An 18,802-nucleotide genomic window follows, 5' to 3' on the forward strand; every position below is an offset into this window, starting at 1 on the left:
TTTAGTTGTCAAAAACATAATTATAAGGATTTTAATTCAATGAAAACATTGTTGCATTCCAACCTTCCATGATGTAAATAAAAAAAAATACCCCATAATGCCTAAATGATTGCCCACTATGCACTCATACACCTTGTAATTCCACATTTTTTAATTCAACCCATCATTCAAAATCCCTAGGAGCCTCCTTTAACATAAACTTTGGGTGGTAAAGAGAGAGTCAAGGAAGCAAATAAGAAAATGGGTGAGTTGAGGAAATAGAGGGGAAGTGAGTGATCCAAGAGAGAACTTGACACTGATCCAAGAAAAATTGGCATTGTGGGGTGATCCAAGAAATCACCCACCTCCCCACTAAGGACCTAGCAGTTTATGGTCATAGATGGGATTAGCTACTAAGTCCCTTAAATTTGCACCCACTCAAAGATGGGCGGCAGTTCTGGCCCCTCAAAGTTGCTTTCGCACCACACACACAACACAACTCATGCCTAAAAAGTGGCCTTTACTTAATAAAAGTTTCAAAGTTCTCATGAATATCCAACAACCCAAATATATTTAAATGCTGTTTTCTTGCGTATGATATAGTTCCCATCCTGGGTTTAAAAGCCTCTTTTAAGTCCTCATTTTCTTTTCCGAGGTTACATGATGGAAAAGATAAGATGAAGATGATGATGATGATGATGATGATGATGATGATAAGTGCCATGGTTCAAATTATCTATTTAATTTTTAAATAAACGTCAACCTATCAGATGAGATGGCCATTTAATTATCTTTTTTTTCTTTTGAAATAAGAGGTAATCCTCTCCTATCCCTTCATCCTATTCTACTTGTCAAGCATGAGCAACTTGGGTATAATTAAGTGACTGTAACATGGAAATGTGCACAACTTAGGGATCGTCAACGGCTTTTACTCATCTTTCTCGATAAATTTTTATCATGGTAAACGATTTTCAAGCCAAAAACATTCTTAAACCATTATCACCAGAGCTTCTTCTCTTCATTTTGAGGAGATAATTTGCTTGATAAATGAGCCAAGTTGACTTGTGGTAATAAAGGGTAATGGTTTTTTTACCAAGCGGCAGACCGGCAGCCCTCCAGTCCTATTGCATCCAATCCCTGGGAATCTATTTTTCCAGCTCATCCAAACAATCCTATACTTGTCTAACTTAAAATGCAACAGCAGGATGTCAAAGACATTATTCCCCTATACAATCCAAGTTACTAAATCGTGATTCATGCAATTACAAAATGGAAATCATTATTACATCTACACGAAACACTTGGTAATGAGAACACAAAAGTAATTCAAAAAAAAAAGGGTGGGGAGAGGCAGCGGACAAGAAAATGTTGCCCAAAGCTTTCACAAGGGATACGGAAGATACTGTGATTAAATAATAATAGCAGCAATAATAAAGCAGCTTCTCATATATGCATGGAAGCCTCTGTCTCAAACAAGTACAAATAAAAGAATATGTAACAATTTTCTCCCTAGGAGAATCAATGCGACCTGGCAAACCAAGAAGCACAAACATTTACATTTGGTCTTTGAAGACCTAATAATCTGTGGCCAATGGCATGGCAAAAATGAGCACCCCAATCAGACTATAAAGGAACCTGAATGAAGAAGCAAAACGGGCAAAGAGAAAGTGACTAGGATTCACCTAGCTTTTTCCTGTTCTGCGCCTCTTGTAAGCCTGATCAGACTCCTCAGTGTAGCTATGAGCTCCAGTTTGTGCTATCATTTGATTGCTTCTATATTGGATTTCTTTCTCCTAAATGAAAAGGAAAACAAAAAGAATGGTAATAAAAAAAAAGGAAGTAAATGGTTTCTATGCATTGCTCGAGGGGAATAGGGATAATTGAAGATAGAGGAACAGGAAAACAAAAATCTTAGATCTACTTAATCTAGAAGAAAGGATTTTAAAGAAGTGGAAGGGATTATAACTAAACCTTAGAACTGGATGCCATAGAAGTCACTCCACTAGCTACTCGTTTACCAACATCAATTTGCACAGAGACGCTTGCCTGTGACATATCCACACCTGAAGACTGCAGTGCTTGGGTCAGAGAGTTCAATATCCTGTTTAACCCAAAAACCAGCTCTTTAATAGCATGTATAAAACCTACGAGGACATGTCATAGAAATGCCATGATTAAACAGAATAACATCATTAACTCTAAAATTTGGGAAATAAATTGTCAGAATACCATTATTTTGTACATCATGTCAGGTCAAAATCCAAAGAATTACAAGCCAAGACTTTAACTATGAAGGTTTCTTATTAAAAAAATAAAGATTAGTCACCATAATTTACGGACATTGACTAAATATGAGCGGTAAGTAAACCTCCGAAACACCAGCCCCTAATCTCAGTGGAGACATGAGCATCTAAGATCAATGCCGTTAATTAACGGATGGTATTCTATGTAAGGCCTGCATCCCATATGACTCATTGTCCAGCGTACTCATCAATATTAGAAGACTATAATGGCCAGATGGGTATTAATTTTCAATGAGTTTAGAGCTGGAAATCTTTGATTGCAACTGTTTCCACGTGATATAATAGGTCAGGCAAAGTTATTAAAGCTAGAAAAGTAATACATTATTACCCATGAGAAATTCTGACAATTAAAACAACAGAATTGTAAGAAATACATGGCAGTTGCTCACCCTTGAGAGTAGGCACTTGACAAACCTACTGAATCATCTCTGACGGTCAAGTCCTCCTGTCCATTTGCTGAATTGTTTGGAACAGCACTCTCAGTTAGACACTCTCTACTTTGCCATGACTGAAATTGGGGTCGATACACCACATTCTCAGAATCAGAAGCAGACTCATGGAAAGATTGTGTAGGGATGCTACCTCTTCCATGAGTAGCAAATGTGTTCGGTTGTGTCTGCATGTTAACCATAGAAGTAGCTGACCCAGGGGGATGATCCAGTGCTTTGAAAACTGCAGCATTACCCAAGTCAGACTCAATTGAGTTCTGCGTATTTGCAAGTATTGACGGAATGATGACATTATTCTCACAACTAGATCCATTCTTCATAACTTGAGAATTATCAATAAAACTTTCTGCAAGCCCATGATTTCTCTGTTCAAACAGCAACAAAAAAAAAAAGTAAGCTTCCTCTCAAATTATGAAAAGTAACATGATAGAAAATTATTATTTGTAGAAAATTCCAGTTGCAACTCATGAACACAAGTTCTAACCAAGGAGAAATAACATCCACCCTCTTGCTATATATTTTCCTCTTGCCCTAAACACAGGGTGCATTCATCTATTGTCTATTGGACACAACTACTAGATGTATGATTAGCAACATGTGTCTCCAATAAAGATTCAATAGTATGCACTAGATTTTTAACACCCACGCTTTTAGCATTTTAAATCTCCAATAATGCAGGATTGGAGACATCAATCTTAAACATTAACAGATATCAACACATCAAGGTAAAAGTAATAAAAATTCAAGGAAAATATCCACATCAGCATGCACATAAAGAGGACCAAACATCAAGCATTAAGAATATTACCCATGGAATCAGTTTTGTCGGCTCCTGGCTCCACCCTTGGTAAGATCCCTCATACATTTGCAACTTTTCCTGTAAAAACTGAATGTACTCGATGACCTACAGATCAAAGTAGATGATATTCAAAATCCATTCAAGAGGAACAAAAAATATTATATTATATTTCTGCATGTATATACATATGTAATGTAGCATGTAGTACAGAAAAGAACATCATTGAGTAGGGACCTCTAACAGAAAAGAAGCCTTGTCTCTTTTTTGATCATTTTGAGGTATAAGATCTCTCAAAGTCTGGAACCTGCCACATAAAAAATAATCAATTTCAAATATGAGAGCAACCTTGGCTTCTATTTGTAACAAAAAAGAGGAATACTAATAGGTAGACAAAGCTTATCCAACCAACATAACCTGCTCAACCCATCCAAAACCCAACCAGAAATTATTTGAAACATCAACAACCCAAACTCAAAAGGACCAAATGTGAGATAGCCCAGGCCAGTGAGCCCAAACTGCCATCCTAACTCAAACTCAATTGTGACAAAAGTTGACCTGAACCTAAAAACTTGCTGAAACCCAATATGAATTTACTCAAAAGGTTAATATTCGAACTTAACAAAAATCAATTCTAAAACGACCAGAAAAGTGAAAACCAGAAATGACCTAAACCTGATCTGACTTGCTGAATTGTCACCTCTACAATTTACTCAAAACCTCACTTATCAAATTCCATTGTGGAAGCCATTTTTTTTTCTTTTGTTAAACTTACTATGATCTGTCGGATCAAATTTCCGCAGCTTGGCCTAATCCATACCGTTTCAGGCTCTTTTCCTTGTTCAACTCGAAGAAATCATTTTTCCTATGATTAGTGATTCAACTTGTTGTAGCCAAAAGATTTCCCACTAAGTGGATTGAATCAACAATAAGAAGCATAATTCTTTCCATTTCTATCGTAGAATTCAAATATCATTCTACTAGTATCAAAAGTTTAAAGGCAGCCAAATGATAATGAAAAACAAAGGCCTTAGCTATTGCAACAATTTACAAGGTCACCTAAGTCGAAAGAGGATTCAAATAGAAAACTATAGCTGAAGCAGAAAACTTAAACAAGGTTCAAAACTAGGTCAAAACATTAATAAGAATGCTTTAAACATGTCAAAGAATTCAAACTGATTATTGGCACAATATTGTCATTAAAATACAGCAGTACTAACTTCAAACAAACTTTTAGCTCTGTTTTCTGATAATACCAAGCTGCCCCCAAAAAAATGGTTCATTGTGCTTACTTTAGTTAACAATGTTATCACTAAAAGGTTCCGTATATGTTAAGCAATCCAAGGAAAAACAAATGGCCTATAAGCAAAGCGGCCAAACATGAATATAAAGCCACAGCAACTCCAAACTTATCCAAACATGAGACAACACCACTCAACAAAACATAGAAATATTGCACAATTAACCCTTTTTTCCACCTTAAATCTTCACCGCTGCATTTTATTAACCATATTATCACAAACAATCCGTCTAATTTATATAGTTCTAGTCACTTCTCCTCATTAATAACCAATTCATCCGAACATTTTCATTTCTGGCGTTCAATTTAAACTTATATACAAAATTAAACAAAGAAAAGCAAAATATTATACAAATAATTACACATAATAGTAAAAAAAAAGGAAAAATTTAAAGCTACACCTTTCATTAATCTTGCTTCTTCTACGTTGCTCAGTCTCAGAATGTTTAGACCGATTCGTATTCGCCTTTTGCTCGCTTCCTTTGCCTTCTTTCACTGTTTCCCCTATTTTTACCCAAAAAAATCCCATTTTAATTAAAAACAAAATTATAAAAAATAATAACATCAATTGCTCCAATTCTTAAAGAAAAAAAAAAACCTTTATCTTCGTAATCATCTTCGTCTTCTTCTTCCTGATGAAGCTGAGCCGTTGCCACAGGTTTCACCATTTAAAAAAAAATTTTAAAAAATCTATAAAAATTCTATGCAAGGAAAAACAGAGAGGGAGCGGCCGGGCGGGAAATGGAGCACCGGGAGAGAGGTTCGAATGAGTCAGGCGGGTCAGGTTTTGCAGAAAGAGGGAACGGAGAAATAGTAGGATATATATTTTTTTTCCTTTTTCGCCCTAAGAAAAATGGGTGGAAAAAGGGAATATTTAAAAATTGCGGATTGATTGATTGATTGATTGATTGAGTTTTTATTGTTTTAAATATTGTTGGTTTGATTTTTTTGTCGTGCTATTTTTTTATTGATTAATTCTTTAAATTTATGATGGTAGTGGTGGGTGCTAATGTGCGCGTGTTTGGTGACGTTTAAGAAGAGGCACACTTGGGAGAAAGAATATTTTAATAATTATATACGCATTTTAGTATTTTTATTTTTTTTAATGGTGATTCTATTATTCGTTTTACTATTTTTTTTCTTCCCAAATGATCGGCTTTCTTGGTTTATCTTATGAAGAAATAAAAATAGAATGAGTTGAATTTACGAGTTTAAAATTCACTCATTTAATAAAATAAAGCCCATGTAGTGTTTATGCTTTCATGGTACTTTGAATATAGCTCAATCATTTTAAATATAATTTTTTGGAGGCATTTGATAAAAAGAAAAACTTAAGTTGATTTTATTTTTAAAAAAAACATTACAATGGGTTTAAGATTTTAAACTTATCCTTATTCCTAACTTCAATTCAAATGCATTTTGGCTATTAACTAATTATTATTCCTTAAAACTATTTTACATCAGTATAATAACATGCAAAGAGTAATGGCAATAACTAGAACAATTAGAATAATTGATTCAAGTGAATAATAATAAAATTAACTCAAAATAAATGACATTATTTATAAATTATTTTAGATATTTTAAAAAATTTGATGATTTACATATAAAGATGATTAAAAGTCCTTCTTAACCTTTTCTTACTGTTGCAAATTCCAACTCTTCTTTACCTGTTTTTTTATTATTATTATTGTCTTACCAATTGGAACACATAATAAAAAAAACATGGTTTGGGTTTGCCCCCCGAAATCTTAAAAGGGGTGAAACCGAAGAATGTTTATAATAAGATGTTAAGACTTTTGAGCCTTATGGCTTTGTCCTTTTTTAACTAGTATTATATTTACCTCAATGAAACAAGTAGCGAAGGGGAGTTGCTTTAGTTTATTTATAATTAAAGTCAATATATAGTTTTTTTTTTTTTTATATTGGTCTAATTCCAAGACCAAGTCGTTCATCTTCTTTGAACATTTAATAGCTTGAATGATGGGCCAAGTTTAGTTTTATGCTTAGCATAGCTAAAAGCTAGCAACTCCATTAACCTTTGCGCTGTATGCACACCAAGATAGCAATCTTAAAAGTGATCCACCCAAACTAAGCTCCCCTTTCTTTATGTTTGCTCATCTTGCTTCGGTAGTCTCTTAATTTACGAAACGAAGCCCCCAAGATATATTCGATGCACAGAGAATGTTAAACTGTGTTTTATGTCTTGGTTGATTGATGCTCTTCCATGCCATCTTTTTGGGTTTCAAGTGTTTTAGGGTAAAGCAAGATATGTCATGTATCTTTTTGTAGAGGGTTGATAGGGAGACAGGTAATATCGAATGTGTTGAAATTTGAGAAGTGACAGAAAAGAATATTAGAACAAATATTGTTACAAACTCGTTATGTATAAATTAATGGAGTAATAAACTTGTTTCATCGATTTCATGGTATTTAATAGTGCAATCACTTATTTTTTAAAAAAATTTAAAAAAATACTTGTATTGCAAATAAAAATTAGTAAAAGACCTTCTTAATTACATATATATCTAAATCACTAAATTTAATTTTTAAAACATCTCAAAAATGAAACTATATTCTTTGAATTCTATCACTCATTTTGAATTACTTTTACTATTATGCAATGTGATATAACTCTTTTATTCATTCAAGTCACTCATTGTTGCTTTTTTATATAATTTTATATAAAATTAAAAAAATAATATATTGAATAACCAAAATGGAGCGTTTATACTTAAATAAATATAGCACAATTAACGTCAACAAAAGGACAGTGATGAAATAATTTATGGGGTACGTAGAGACAAAGGAGGCAACCCTTTTAAAGGGATCACTGGTTTTTCCTTTTAAGTTTGAAAACGTCACGTTGCAGACAGACTAGTGGTCTCTTCCATGATTCTTGAGGTTAACAGAAGCTGAAGCTTTATGTTCCAGGAGGAATTGTATGCTGAGTTTCAGCATGCGCATAAAGTTGGGTGGACTTTTCTGTTCATATTTTTGTGTGTTTAAACTTTAAATCATAAGTCTTTTTATGTATTTTCTTTTCAAAAAAATTGATCATATATATATATATATATATATATATATCCATTCAATCACACTTTTAAAACTTTGTTTGTTTCGCTTTGAAGTTGTCTACCAAAGATACATATAACACTAGTTACTTTTATTTCATTTTTTTCAATTTGATAATTGTGTTTAACTGACTCTAACTGTAAAATGTATTGTACATTTATTTATTTATTTAATGTTTCTATATGGTACATAATACTATGAAAGTTGCTGATCCCTTACACTTATTCAGTGGCTTCTTGAACATAAAATACAAATCTTCGAAACTAAAGCTTTACCCACCAAAGTGATCATTTGTTGTAAATGTCTTTCATTATCCTTTTAACAAATACACTGCAAAGTTCTAGAGATGGGAATGGAAAAAGCAACCCTGTGCTGCAGCCAAGAGGCCTTGTTTAGTGTTTAAGACTTGGTTTTGACTGCTAGTTTGCAACAGCCATGAGCCATACATGAGTGGTGATGGATGCTAGAGGATTACCCAAAGTGTACTTTATGACTGAAATGCTTGACTGCAGCAGAAATTGCAGCCTCGGGGCCACTTGATTTAGCATTTTTGATGCTGTCAAATCCAGCAGTTTTTGGGTAGGCATGGCAGCACAAAGACGGTAACAACTTTAAAAATGAGGCACACGAGCTCCGCTTCTTATCTTTGCTCATCTTGGTCTAGCCTGTTTAACCCCTCTTTTAGCAAAACAAAAGAAAACCCAACAAAGAAATTCGATGAAGGGAGAAAATTTAAGTGGCGTTTTGTTGGGTTGATTGATAGTTTCTTCCATGGGATGTTGGGGGATTATAAAGGAAACATTTTCTGGGGATCAATCCAATTTTGTATGGACCATGGAATTCGATTATTGAAGACAAAGATTGTTACTAGAGGTTGAAATCCACTCGGCCTTTTTGACCAATGGCACTCCGCTGACCCCCGGCTGTTCCAGGGTTTTTCAGCTTGTAGTTGCTTGGAACCTGTGTTAGCAAGGGTGGTAAAAAGACTAGCATGCTTAGCCTCCAAGGCTGCTGAAACGTCAATTCTCCTTCCAATCTGAATTTTAGCATGTGGATAAAGTTGTGTGAAGCTCTTCGTTTGTACTACTGATAAAGCAAGTCCAAGGAAATTTCAACATGACAGCAACTTTGATATTTTGGCTGTTCTTTCTATTCAGATTGGAAAATCTATGGGGGACATTAGATCAAATGATAAAACGGTATCTGAATACATTTGAGGCCATTGGGTACTTTGGATTCGGGTTAACTTTGGTTGATACTTTTATCAGAATTTAGGAGTAAAGCTTTTGAACATTGAAAAATCAAGATTGCACTCTCAGGTGACTGGCACAGCAATCAGGCACAAGAAACACTGAAAGCACGATAAAAGATGGTGCAAGATTTTCTTTGTTTCAAAAGGGTGATTGCCTATTCAGAATTTTAGAACCATGATTTTCTGGACAGAGAAATATGTTAGTTGCCTTTTAGAACTAATACTATGAAAAAGGTTCAGAACTTTGCTTCCCTGTTAATAGGATTATCATATTTATACCTAATGAACTCAATAGGAGAGCATATTTGACTGAGTTGGAAGTGAAGGGTAAACCAAAATCCAAAGCATTAATATATTCAATAACCAATATCCATCACAAAAGGATAAAGAATAGTATATTTAATAATGGACTAAACAAAGACGCCTGTCTAATTTTGTTCTTAATCATGTTACATAAATTTCAAGCATGAAAATCCCTTAAAAATTTTGAGAATTTCCTGAGATATATAACAAAATTTATGTTTTTCCATTAAGAAAACAAGCTAAGACTAGTCAAAATTGGTTGCAGGCTTACATAAAGAGCGGAACTATAGCTTTTTCTGGCGAGGCTAGAATTATATGATCCATTACTATGTGAAAATATCACATCCGATGGATCTGAAAAAGGGTGAGCTAAACTTACAGGCTTAATGAGTGAGAATTTTCTGTTAGGAACCTTGCTTCTCCATCTTGAATCAGACTTCAAGATTCCTTGCTTACTGCAAGTTAGCAGCAGAGGCTATATCTATGTACATTGACACTGCAACGCGCTGCATTTTAGGAACTTAACCAAAAGTTATAAGCTCCTATCGTCAATCCCCACCATCTTCTTCTTGATCCTCAAATTGTGATTCTTCTTTGAGGTTTATATCTTCACCTCCAACATCCTGACTTCCACTGTGCTGAAAAAACAATCCAGATGATGATGGATCATTTTCATCAATATCCTCTTCATTTTCCTTTTCTTTTGAGCTTGAACTTCTTTCACCATCCATCCAAACAGGGCAACGATGTACGACTCCTAGAGCAGTCTGAACTTGCAAGTGCGCTGTGTTACTTGAAGAATTAGATGATGTTTCACCAGAATCAAGCCTCAAGCAAGAACATTCAGGGACTGGATGTGAAAGAAAAGATGAAGACTTTGATTTATTTGATTCTTCGATCAGTCCATCAATTAAAGAGCTCCGCAAATGCCTGCGTATTGTTGTTAACCAGGTATGGTTTGCATGATATATGTGGCCACGGATTTCTTCCAAAAGCCTGACAACTTCTTTCCTATGTTCAAAGAGCATACGATCAGAACATGTTGAGAGCATAAAGAAAGGTTAAAAGGAGAGAACACCTTTCAGTTGGCAACTGAGAAGACTTCCAAACATAAAGGAAAGAGAGAGACAGTTGAGAAGCAATTCTATTATTACTACAGAATATGCAAGTGCCATTTATGCTACAGCACACAGTCACAAATTAGTTCAAACTCCATACCAAGTGAGCTTTTGTCTTTATATCAGGATGAACAACACGTATTTATAAATGGTTATGCAACCCATATGTTGCTTAATTTTCAAATAATCAGGATATAAGTTATGGAATAGAAAAGATTCCCCTGAGACAGATGGAGTTATATATGCTGTCCAACTAATAATGGAAACCATTGAATTAAGAAAAGATTAGTATAAGGAGTGGATGAAAGGATAGAGTAGAAGAACTTTAGAGAGCTTTAGAGAATCAAAAACCGTATTATCAGAATAAAAACCATTTATTGAGCCCTCGCTTATTCAATTTAAGCTTCTAAGCTGAATAGTTCACCTTCTCCGGGATAGGAGATATGAGATAACCACAAACCAAAAATATGCTATGCAGACTGATATAATTTTGTGGCATTAAGTAATTAATCATTCAACTGGCATAACATGTAACCTCCCATGACCTATCTTATTGACTAATCAGTATATCCAACAGATTGCGGTAGAACATTAGCCTGATTACTAATAGAAGTTAAAAGGCTAATTTGACTCCAAGACAATCATTATCTTTCATGAAAATAACATACAACTAAATTATACATCTGTGATTGGCCAAAAAATATAAAATATAGATCTGTAAAACTAATGTGCAAGCATGTCCAGTCAAAGATGTTTACCTGTCTGGCCTGTATGTTTTAGATGCAGCTGATTGATACAATCTGTGTCCCATAACCAGACTGGCAAAATTTGGATGTCCCTTACCATCACGATCAAATCCAGGGATGAAAACATCAGCTTCAACAGAAACAATATAGTCTATTGCTTCCCATAGTAATTTATGGGCATTAGTCCTCAACTCTACAACTGTACTTTCAGGCTCATTATCACTCTCAGCCACCCAACCCCACCACCCTTCAATATTGTAAGTCTTTGGTTTGGCAGGAGGAGGTGGAAGAGGACGAGGACGAGGACCAGAGTTTTTCCATGCATCAAGCTTCATTTCAACCTGAGCAGATGGTGGAGCCTTTGGGTAATTTTCCTCAAGGTTAACCTCACGGCCATAAATTTTACTGAGCTCCCAAACTGTGCTGAGGGAAGTCCTATCAACAACATTTTCAAACATTCCATGAAGAGGGATCAATGTCCTTTGGCCTCCAAAAACTTCTCCTCCAGACACATATATGATTGTGTCCCATGAGTATCCATAAGCACGAAGAAGAATACCAACCTGTACAAAGACAAGTGATTTTTCAACCTCAAGCCATTTTTTATCAAATGGAATGGCTACAATAATTAGCCAGTTAGGAACAGTAGAACCAATTACCACAGGCTGTTTTTAACCCCGTCACAATGACAAACCCACTGTAAAATTTGTCCTGCCTTTATAAAATCTCTACCAGTTAAAAATCATAACCTAACTCCTCTCCACACCATAAATTAAGTGCAAGAGGCAACTTCTAAGGTCAGATGGTAAATTGGCATCTCTGGTCTCAAACAATAAGAAAAAGCATCAAACTGAAGCTTCATAAACAAATGAAGTTCACCAATTGAAAATCACTACACTCATAGTTTTGTACCTCTTCTGGCGTTAATGGACATGAACCCTTGAGGCGTTGTTTTGCAGAATTTACAGATAGCTGCCCCTTTATTATTCCACGTTTTCTCATCCAAGATCTTCTGTGCTGAATGAGCTCAGTATGCACATCCTTGGGGGAAGCTCCAAAAAGAGAAAAAATGTGTCAAATGATGGACAAGATATGCAATAACAGGTTCAGAGAGTAAAAGCACCAATGGTGCCTTTCAGAGTTTAAAGCAGGTACCTGGAAGAGTTCAGAACAACCGTGACAGGCTAAAGCATCTCTTGTCATCCCAGGATCAAAGGCAATAAATGGCCGTCCAGGAGCACGTAACCTTAATTGATAAAACAAAATTAGCAAAAAAGGCCAGAGGAAATGATAGTACAATTTATAACCATGGCCAGTTATTTACCTATGCAAAATCTTAGTTGCCAGTTCCTGAACATCCTCTCGGAACCTAAGGGCGTGAAAAGCCACCCTACATCTGAGTCTTTGATACTCTTCAAGATGTGGTGGAAGAATGGCCTGGATCAGATACAGAAGACATTAGCAACAATTATAAATGCATAAAGAAATTAAAATTTTTATATGATAGAATAACTACGTGTAATGAAGGGTATTTTAACTTCAAGGCTGCAAGATTCCCATTAGTCTTAACTCTTCATCATAAGATATCAGAAGCACAAAAGATTATTTGTGTTAAGAGACTTTCAAAAACAGTCATACAATAGGATGAGCATTAAAAAGTGGGGCAAATGGGGTTGTTAAAATCTAACATGCAAAGCAACATCAGCCATTCTTCACTACAAACAAATCTAAGCAACCAACTGGCTACAATTCTTTAGGAATTTGTTCTGGCATCATAAAGAGAAAGTTTATGGCCTTGATATGGACTTTACACATAACATAAACACAGGGCTAACATTTCTAAGAATGTGAGTACTCAAGATTCAAACTCCAGAATTCGATATCAAACATATTAGAAAAAAACCAAACAATAATGATAAGTTGATAGATATCAATCCAAATTAAAAACCAAGAACCAATTTGGTGCCAAATAAAATGCAAGCATCATTTAGCAATAAGAAGCATGAGTCTAACTATAATTTTTGAGCATACAAAGTTCAAAAAGTTAATCTAACAAAAAAGAAAAAAGTTTAAAATTCAAGTCACAGGATCCACATAAAATTGGCAAGTCTCGTCACCTGCAAGCATCCACCATCAGAAACAACTATTTCAACTACAGAATGCTTGATCAAAACAGGGAGCACATTGTGCAAATAATAATATGGTGAAGCTGAGTGTGGCACTCTGAACACCGGGATCTCCTTATTTCTCCTCGCTGATTTAAGACTTTTAGGAAGGGTTTTCACAATATTAACATCTTTTGCTAGAGCCGCCATGAATTGATCCTCATTATAGAGGTATGCAAAACTCTTGAACTGTGAGCTGCATTGAACATATCACAGAAATTAGTTGACATAGAATAATTATTGATACACTGAATAGTCATGCTTTAACACCAAATAAAATTGAAAATTGTAACAATAATACAAAACTAAAATGACCTGATTCCCTTCTTGCTTGTTGTTTGTTGAATCTCTGGAATAACTAAAGTAGCATTAAGAAACCGAGAAACCGCAACCACATCACATATCTAAAAGATTATGAAAAATATTACAACCCAATTTAAGTATAATGGAAAATTGTATCTGCAATTAGGCAATTGAACACAGCATCCTTACCGAGCTCCTAATCTCATGGAAACCACCTTGTATTCTGACAAAAATGTACCCATTTGTCTGAGCACTAGGACCTGCTATAAGGATGTTGCGTATAGAAATGCGTTAATCCTCAACATATGTATACACATTTATGGCAGAAAAAGAATAAGAAAAACAACTATTGGAGCCTTACAAGTAAAACAACTGAGGAACCAATAATTCTATGTTTTTGAAAAGGGGAATCATAAAATGCAACTCCAAATAGATACAAAGACATGATAAATCAGAGATTTTGTTTGCATAGAGATGTACCAATAAATTCATCAATATGATGCTAACTTAAGCAAGAAAGTCCCAATAGAAAACAAATATTAAGAACTATTAAACATGACGCATCAAATAACACAGTTCTAATGACCACTTTTAAAGTAACATGATGCTCAATAAAACTCCAAGTTTATAGGTTGCAAATATAAAGCAGTTTACAAGTCAGGGGGTCAAATTAAAAGAGAAGGCAAACTCTAAGGAACGTGAAGGGCAGTCATCCACAATTTTCTATCTAATCTCCCCATATATTCTAGCACACTAATTTTAATTAATTTATGCTATTTTTAGTCCTTCAAATCCCACCAATGTCAAGAAGTTTCAAAATCTTTCATCATCGCAATTGTCTACAGAAATTGGTTAGCGGTAAAAAAGGGACCACGCATTTAAAGCATCCTGATAAAAGAATGATAATAACAGGTTCAAAATCCTAATCACTCAATGTTAGAAACTTTAACTTAAACCTCTATTAACTAGATTTTAGGGATGGAAAATATGCAAATTTTCATGAATTTCACCTTCTGAGTCAAGTTCTTGGGAAAAACAAATGAGAGCTAACCTGCATAGTATCCTCTAGGATTTGCATCTGGGTGTAGAGATTCCAATTGCCCCACTGGACGCCATAGTCTTCTATACAATGGGCTCTGCATCAACAGATAAAAAGAAAAACATAAGAAGCCATAATTGTTAAATAAAATCTAACAGAAAGAATTGGCTTTAAAATGACCAAAACAAATTTAAAACCAAATCAAACTGGATCCAAAATACATATTTCAGCTTATCTTCATGAAACAAACAAATAACATTAATATGGGCATCTTTGGTAACCGAAATGGATCCAAACAAAACTCCAAAAGAGCACTGAAACCAAATCCACATATCCTAAAACAGGAAACCAAAAGCAAAAAGCTTTAAGAAAAACAACCAATGAGCAGAAAGCAAAACACGTCAAATAAAAAAGAAGCAAAATTTAAAACCCAGAAAATGAGATATTGAAAGCCTAAAACTGTGCACATTACCGTTCTTGAAAGGTCTGAAGTTTCAAAAATAGGTCTCCAAGAGAAGACTGTTACTGATGACTGGTATTCTGAGAAGCCATCTTCAGTGAATCTAGCTAGCAAAAAGTGTACAAAGAGTGAAAAAGCAGATAAAACTAAACCAACTAAGCCAACCCATTTCATTCTAGACTTCAGAAAGGCTTTCCCTTCTTTCATTTCTCTCTCTTTCCAAAACCCAACGGTATGTCTTCTCTCTCTACAAATGAGAGCTTCAAGAAGAGGAAACAGAAGGGGATGGAGGAGTCAGTAAAGAAAGTCAAGAGACAGAGCAAGGGAGAGAGAAAGCGAAAGAGCGTGTGTTAACACGTGTGAGAACATGTTTTATAGTTAAAAAAATTTATAAAAAAAAAATACCTGAACGAACAGGGGGTGTTGAGTTGTAACTTGTGAGGGATCGGACAATGCTATTGCTAATGCATGGAAAGATTTTCTTACAGTTACTGGTCCACTCTCTTCTTCCGCGCGTGTACTGAATTATTATGGAGATTTTGTCCTTCGCTCCTTATCTCAAATGGAAGGGTAATACTGAAGTATTATGGAGATTAAAAGATTTCCCTCAATCTTGTTAGTGAATAAGTTTTGTCAAATCGATTTTGGCACTCAATAATTATTCTTCCTTGGGTCTCACTGGTAAACAATTTTAGATTGAATCCTTATTAATCCTGATTTCCAAGGGCAACAAGTTAACAGGTTTTGTTTCATTGATTAACATCTTTCCTAACAGAGAAAGGTGCAAGATCGATTGGATATATATTTATTCCATGGCAACATTGATGTCAATAATGTCACGCGATGTAGGGCTTTAGTCACGTGATGGTGAAAATTCCCTTTTAAGGGGTGGTTAGTGGCTGGAGGAGGAGGGTGGGACTGTGTCCTTTTACTGGTCCCCTTGTAGAATCGGCCAAGAGAAAAAGAAAACTATGAAGAGACTGGAGGAATCCTTGGGTGATTGATTCATTTGCCAATGGAACCTAGTAAAAAGGGCAGTGAATGCAGGCTTGAATTAGAAGAAGAAAGGGACTGGTGCGTGAGAGAGAGTGGCGTTTATAGGCAGAAGGACTGGAGGAGGGGTGTCGTAATGAGCAGTAAATGCATTTGGGTTTGGGATTTTATTGCCTGATTCTCAAGGTGGACGGCTTGCTCAAAAGTTACATATTTATGTCGTTTTCTGCCATTGGGTGACCCATCATCACCCAATGGCCTTGTCATCAAAAACAGGCTCTGCCTAAAATCAACGGTAACCATTTTTGAGTTCAGAAATTCACCCAACCAAAGGAGTTGGAAAACCAGAAGCATTGAGATGCCAAAAAAAAAAAAGACAATAGGAGCAACATATCTTCATTATATACCAACTAAGCTTCTACTCTTATACATCAATTCGACATACGAATCATAATTAATTAATCAACAACAGTTAACAACAATGAAGGTACATAACTTTTATCCAATCCCCAATGCAAGTTGTGTTCCAACACTACCTTTTCGTATATCAAGAGGCCATTCCCAATATTATCTCCTTAATTCCAACTCAATAAAAGAGATGAACCTTTTTAGCCTTCGGGGGAGTTTGTGCCGCCCATCATGACTCAACTCAACCATTCCCTTTGACATTATGAAGACAAGGATTAAAAAAGGGAGAGATTCCAAGTTGCAATTTTCTAATAATAGAAGAGAGGACGACAAATTAAGAAGAAAACCTGCCGAAAGCATGTGAACCCCCAACAATCCCTACGTACCACCAACGTTTTCTTTTAGCAAAAACTTGGTTTTCAATATTATGTTACTATTTTTAGCTTTTAGATCCAAAAATAAGAAATTATTCCATGATTGAAGGTCGGGGGCAGATACAATTTATATGCTTTAAATCGACATTTTGGTAGGAAAGAGTGAAAACCTTCTAAATTTAGGCAGCATCACAACTTATTAACGACACCAACTTTCTTCAGCCATGCATTACCTTTCACTATGTCAATGCCAAAGATCGAATATAATCTATGGGGTAATGACTAATGACTCTTAATATTGCCATGCAAAGTTGGATTATTTATTTTTGGATTTGATGTATTATGTAAATTTTATTTTTAATATTTGAAAAAAAGAAAAATTAAATTTACTTTTTAAATAAAAAATTATGCACCAATCAATGAATGTTCGAATAGATATTAAGTATGTAATTTAAGTAAATATAAATTCAAAAAAAAATTCATAACTACCATATTTACTTAGCAGCAACATTTTTTGCTCTTTACTTTTTTTCCTTCTGTTGTACTAATATAAAAAATATATATAGAAAAAGAAAGATATTGCAAAAAGCTTTAAAGGTTGAGAAGAAGAAAAAGATATAGTTTTCTACACCTTTCGTTTTAAAAAATATATAATATTTTTATGGATTTAGAGAAATTTATAAAAAAATTTGACCTCATTGTTTTTCACCATTTAATTCCCATGCTAGGGTATGAATGAATTTATTGTTTTTTTTTTCTTTTGGAAATAATGGGGAAAGTGTATTTGACATTTGGCAAAAAGGAGAAAACAACATTAACGATGTGATGCTTTTGGATTCCTAAAATTAAAAAAGAAAAAAAAAAGGGTGGGAAATATGTATAGGAAGATAACGGACAAAGGTGGAAAGCAAGATTGAAAATGATATGCACTAATGTTTTGTTGCATCGAAATATTGTCAGTTTGTCACCTTTTGAATTTACTATGCTCCAAGCATATACTTCATGATTTTCATTTATGAGTTACCGAATATAAGTTTTATATATTTTTTGTGATCACATTCAAAAATTGATATTTTCTCATATATATATATATTAAACACTATAATATTATTTTATCAACAATTATATTTTTTACAAGCTTATTATATTATCAACCTATCAAACGTCTCCTAAATATTTCCACATTGCGAAGGATCAACATAAAATAAAATAGAAAATTTTAAATCACTTGTTTAACGATGTAATTTTCTAACCCCAAACTTCACAACATGACTAATTTTTCTTTTTTTTTTTTGGTTAAATTGCCATCATCAACCTTTGCTTTAGCCATTGCAAAAAGCTTCATAGGGACAAATTAAGGAGGGGCCTGTTTGCCACCGCTCGTACCCAATACGAAGGTCCTACATTTGCTAGATATTTTCATCTCACTTTCATATTCACGTCATTTTTTTTAATCACTACTTGTTCATTGTCCATATGTCTTCGAAATTGAATGTACGAAAACCCTGAGATTACATTTATATCCAGCAATACCTATTTTTGTATCATGTTTTGCTCCTACATACATGCATAAATTGAATACTTTATTCTTGGAAATTTATACAAGTATGTATAAATCATTTATAATTTTAATATATTAAAAATCTTGAATTAGAATTTGATATGTGAAAATGCAGACGAATCAAAACCATTTTTATTTATTATAAGTTTATAATGACGGACAACATAAAAGTGCTATG

The 18,802-nt window shown here is 34.4% G+C and overlaps 2 protein-coding genes across 5 annotated transcripts; both read right to left on the reverse strand.

The window, feature by feature from the left end:
• Positions 1-1,387: 1,387 nt before the first annotated feature.
• Positions 1,388-5,750, reverse strand: LOC110425696 (transcription factor BIM2-like). Of its 3 annotated transcripts, XM_021440643.2 has the most exons (8): positions 5,426-5,750; positions 5,229-5,331; positions 3,765-3,834; positions 3,540-3,635; positions 3,033-3,096; positions 2,672-2,954; positions 1,951-2,080; positions 1,388-1,772 (listed from the first exon to the last, which is right to left on the reverse strand). In XM_021440643.2, exons 1-8 carry the CDS (start codon positions 5,493-5,495, stop codon positions 1,662-1,664), a joined length of 927 nt encoding a protein of 308 aa, XP_021296318.1. In that variant the 5' UTR covers positions 5,496-5,750; the 3' UTR covers positions 1,388-1,661. The 3 variants fall into 3 exon arrangements, with proteins under 3 accessions (XP_021296318.1, XP_021296319.1, XP_021296317.1); XM_021440644.2 differs by having other exon boundaries at positions 1,951-2,049; positions 2,672-3,096; XM_021440642.2 differs by having other exon boundaries at positions 2,672-3,096; positions 5,426-5,745.
• Positions 5,751-9,527: 3,777 nt separating this feature from the next.
• On the reverse strand, positions 9,528-15,612 carry LOC110426071 (O-fucosyltransferase family protein). 2 transcript variants are annotated; one of them, XM_021441148.2, is made up of 10 exons: positions 15,301-15,612; positions 14,841-14,925; positions 13,979-14,049; positions 13,802-13,890; positions 13,439-13,682; positions 12,646-12,758; positions 12,477-12,567; positions 12,234-12,362; positions 11,334-11,884; positions 9,528-10,468 (listed from the first exon to the last, which is right to left on the reverse strand). In XM_021441148.2, the coding sequence occupies exons 1-10, from the start codon at positions 15,493-15,495 to the stop codon at positions 10,006-10,008; spliced, it is 2,031 nt and encodes a 676-aa protein (XP_021296823.1). In that variant the 5' UTR covers positions 15,496-15,612; the 3' UTR covers positions 9,528-10,005. The 2 variants fall into 2 exon arrangements, with proteins under 2 accessions (XP_021296823.1, XP_021296822.1); XM_021441147.2 differs by having other exon boundaries at positions 13,979-14,052; positions 15,301-15,611.
• Between the last annotated feature and the right edge of the window lie 3,190 nt (positions 15,613-18,802).

Source organism: Theobroma umbraticum, unplaced genomic scaffold (genome assembly GCF_002168275.2).
Source record: "Theobroma umbraticum cultivar Fairchild unplaced genomic scaffold, ASM216827v3 scaffold_12.1, whole genome shotgun sequence".
NCBI classification, from domain to species: Eukaryota; Viridiplantae; Streptophyta; class Magnoliopsida; order Malvales; family Malvaceae; genus Theobroma; species Theobroma umbraticum.

What these genes read in the sequence shown, in the direction of transcription:
- LOC110425696 (XM_021440642.2), bottom strand. Translation starts at nt 5,495, where the DNA reads ATGGTGAAACCTGTGGCAACGGCTCAGCTTCATCAGGAAGAAGAAGAC. An exon ending in AGGCTTCTTTTCTGTTAGAG is followed by an intron (nt 3,636 to 3,764) that starts GTCCCTACTCAA and finishes TTTGATCTGTAG; the next exon opens with GTCATCGAGTACATTCAGTT. An exon ending in TCAAGTGCCTACTCTCAAGG is followed by an intron (nt 2,081 to 2,671) that starts GTGAGCAACTGC and finishes TGGGTTAAACAG; the next exon opens with GATATTGAACTCTCTGACCC.
- LOC110426071 (XM_021441147.2), bottom strand. Translation starts at nt 15,495, where the DNA reads ATGAAAGAAGGGAAAGCCTTTCTGAAGTCTAGAATGAAATGGGTTGGC. An exon ending in TCCATGAGATTAGGAGCTCG is followed by an intron (nt 13,891 to 13,978) that starts GTAAGGATGCTG and finishes ATAATCTTTTAG; the next exon opens with ATATGTGATGTGGTTGCGGT. An exon ending in GCAACTAAGATTTTGCATAG is followed by an intron (nt 12,568 to 12,645) that starts GTAAATAACTGG and finishes TTATCAATTAAG; the next exon opens with GTTACGTGCTCCTGGACGGC.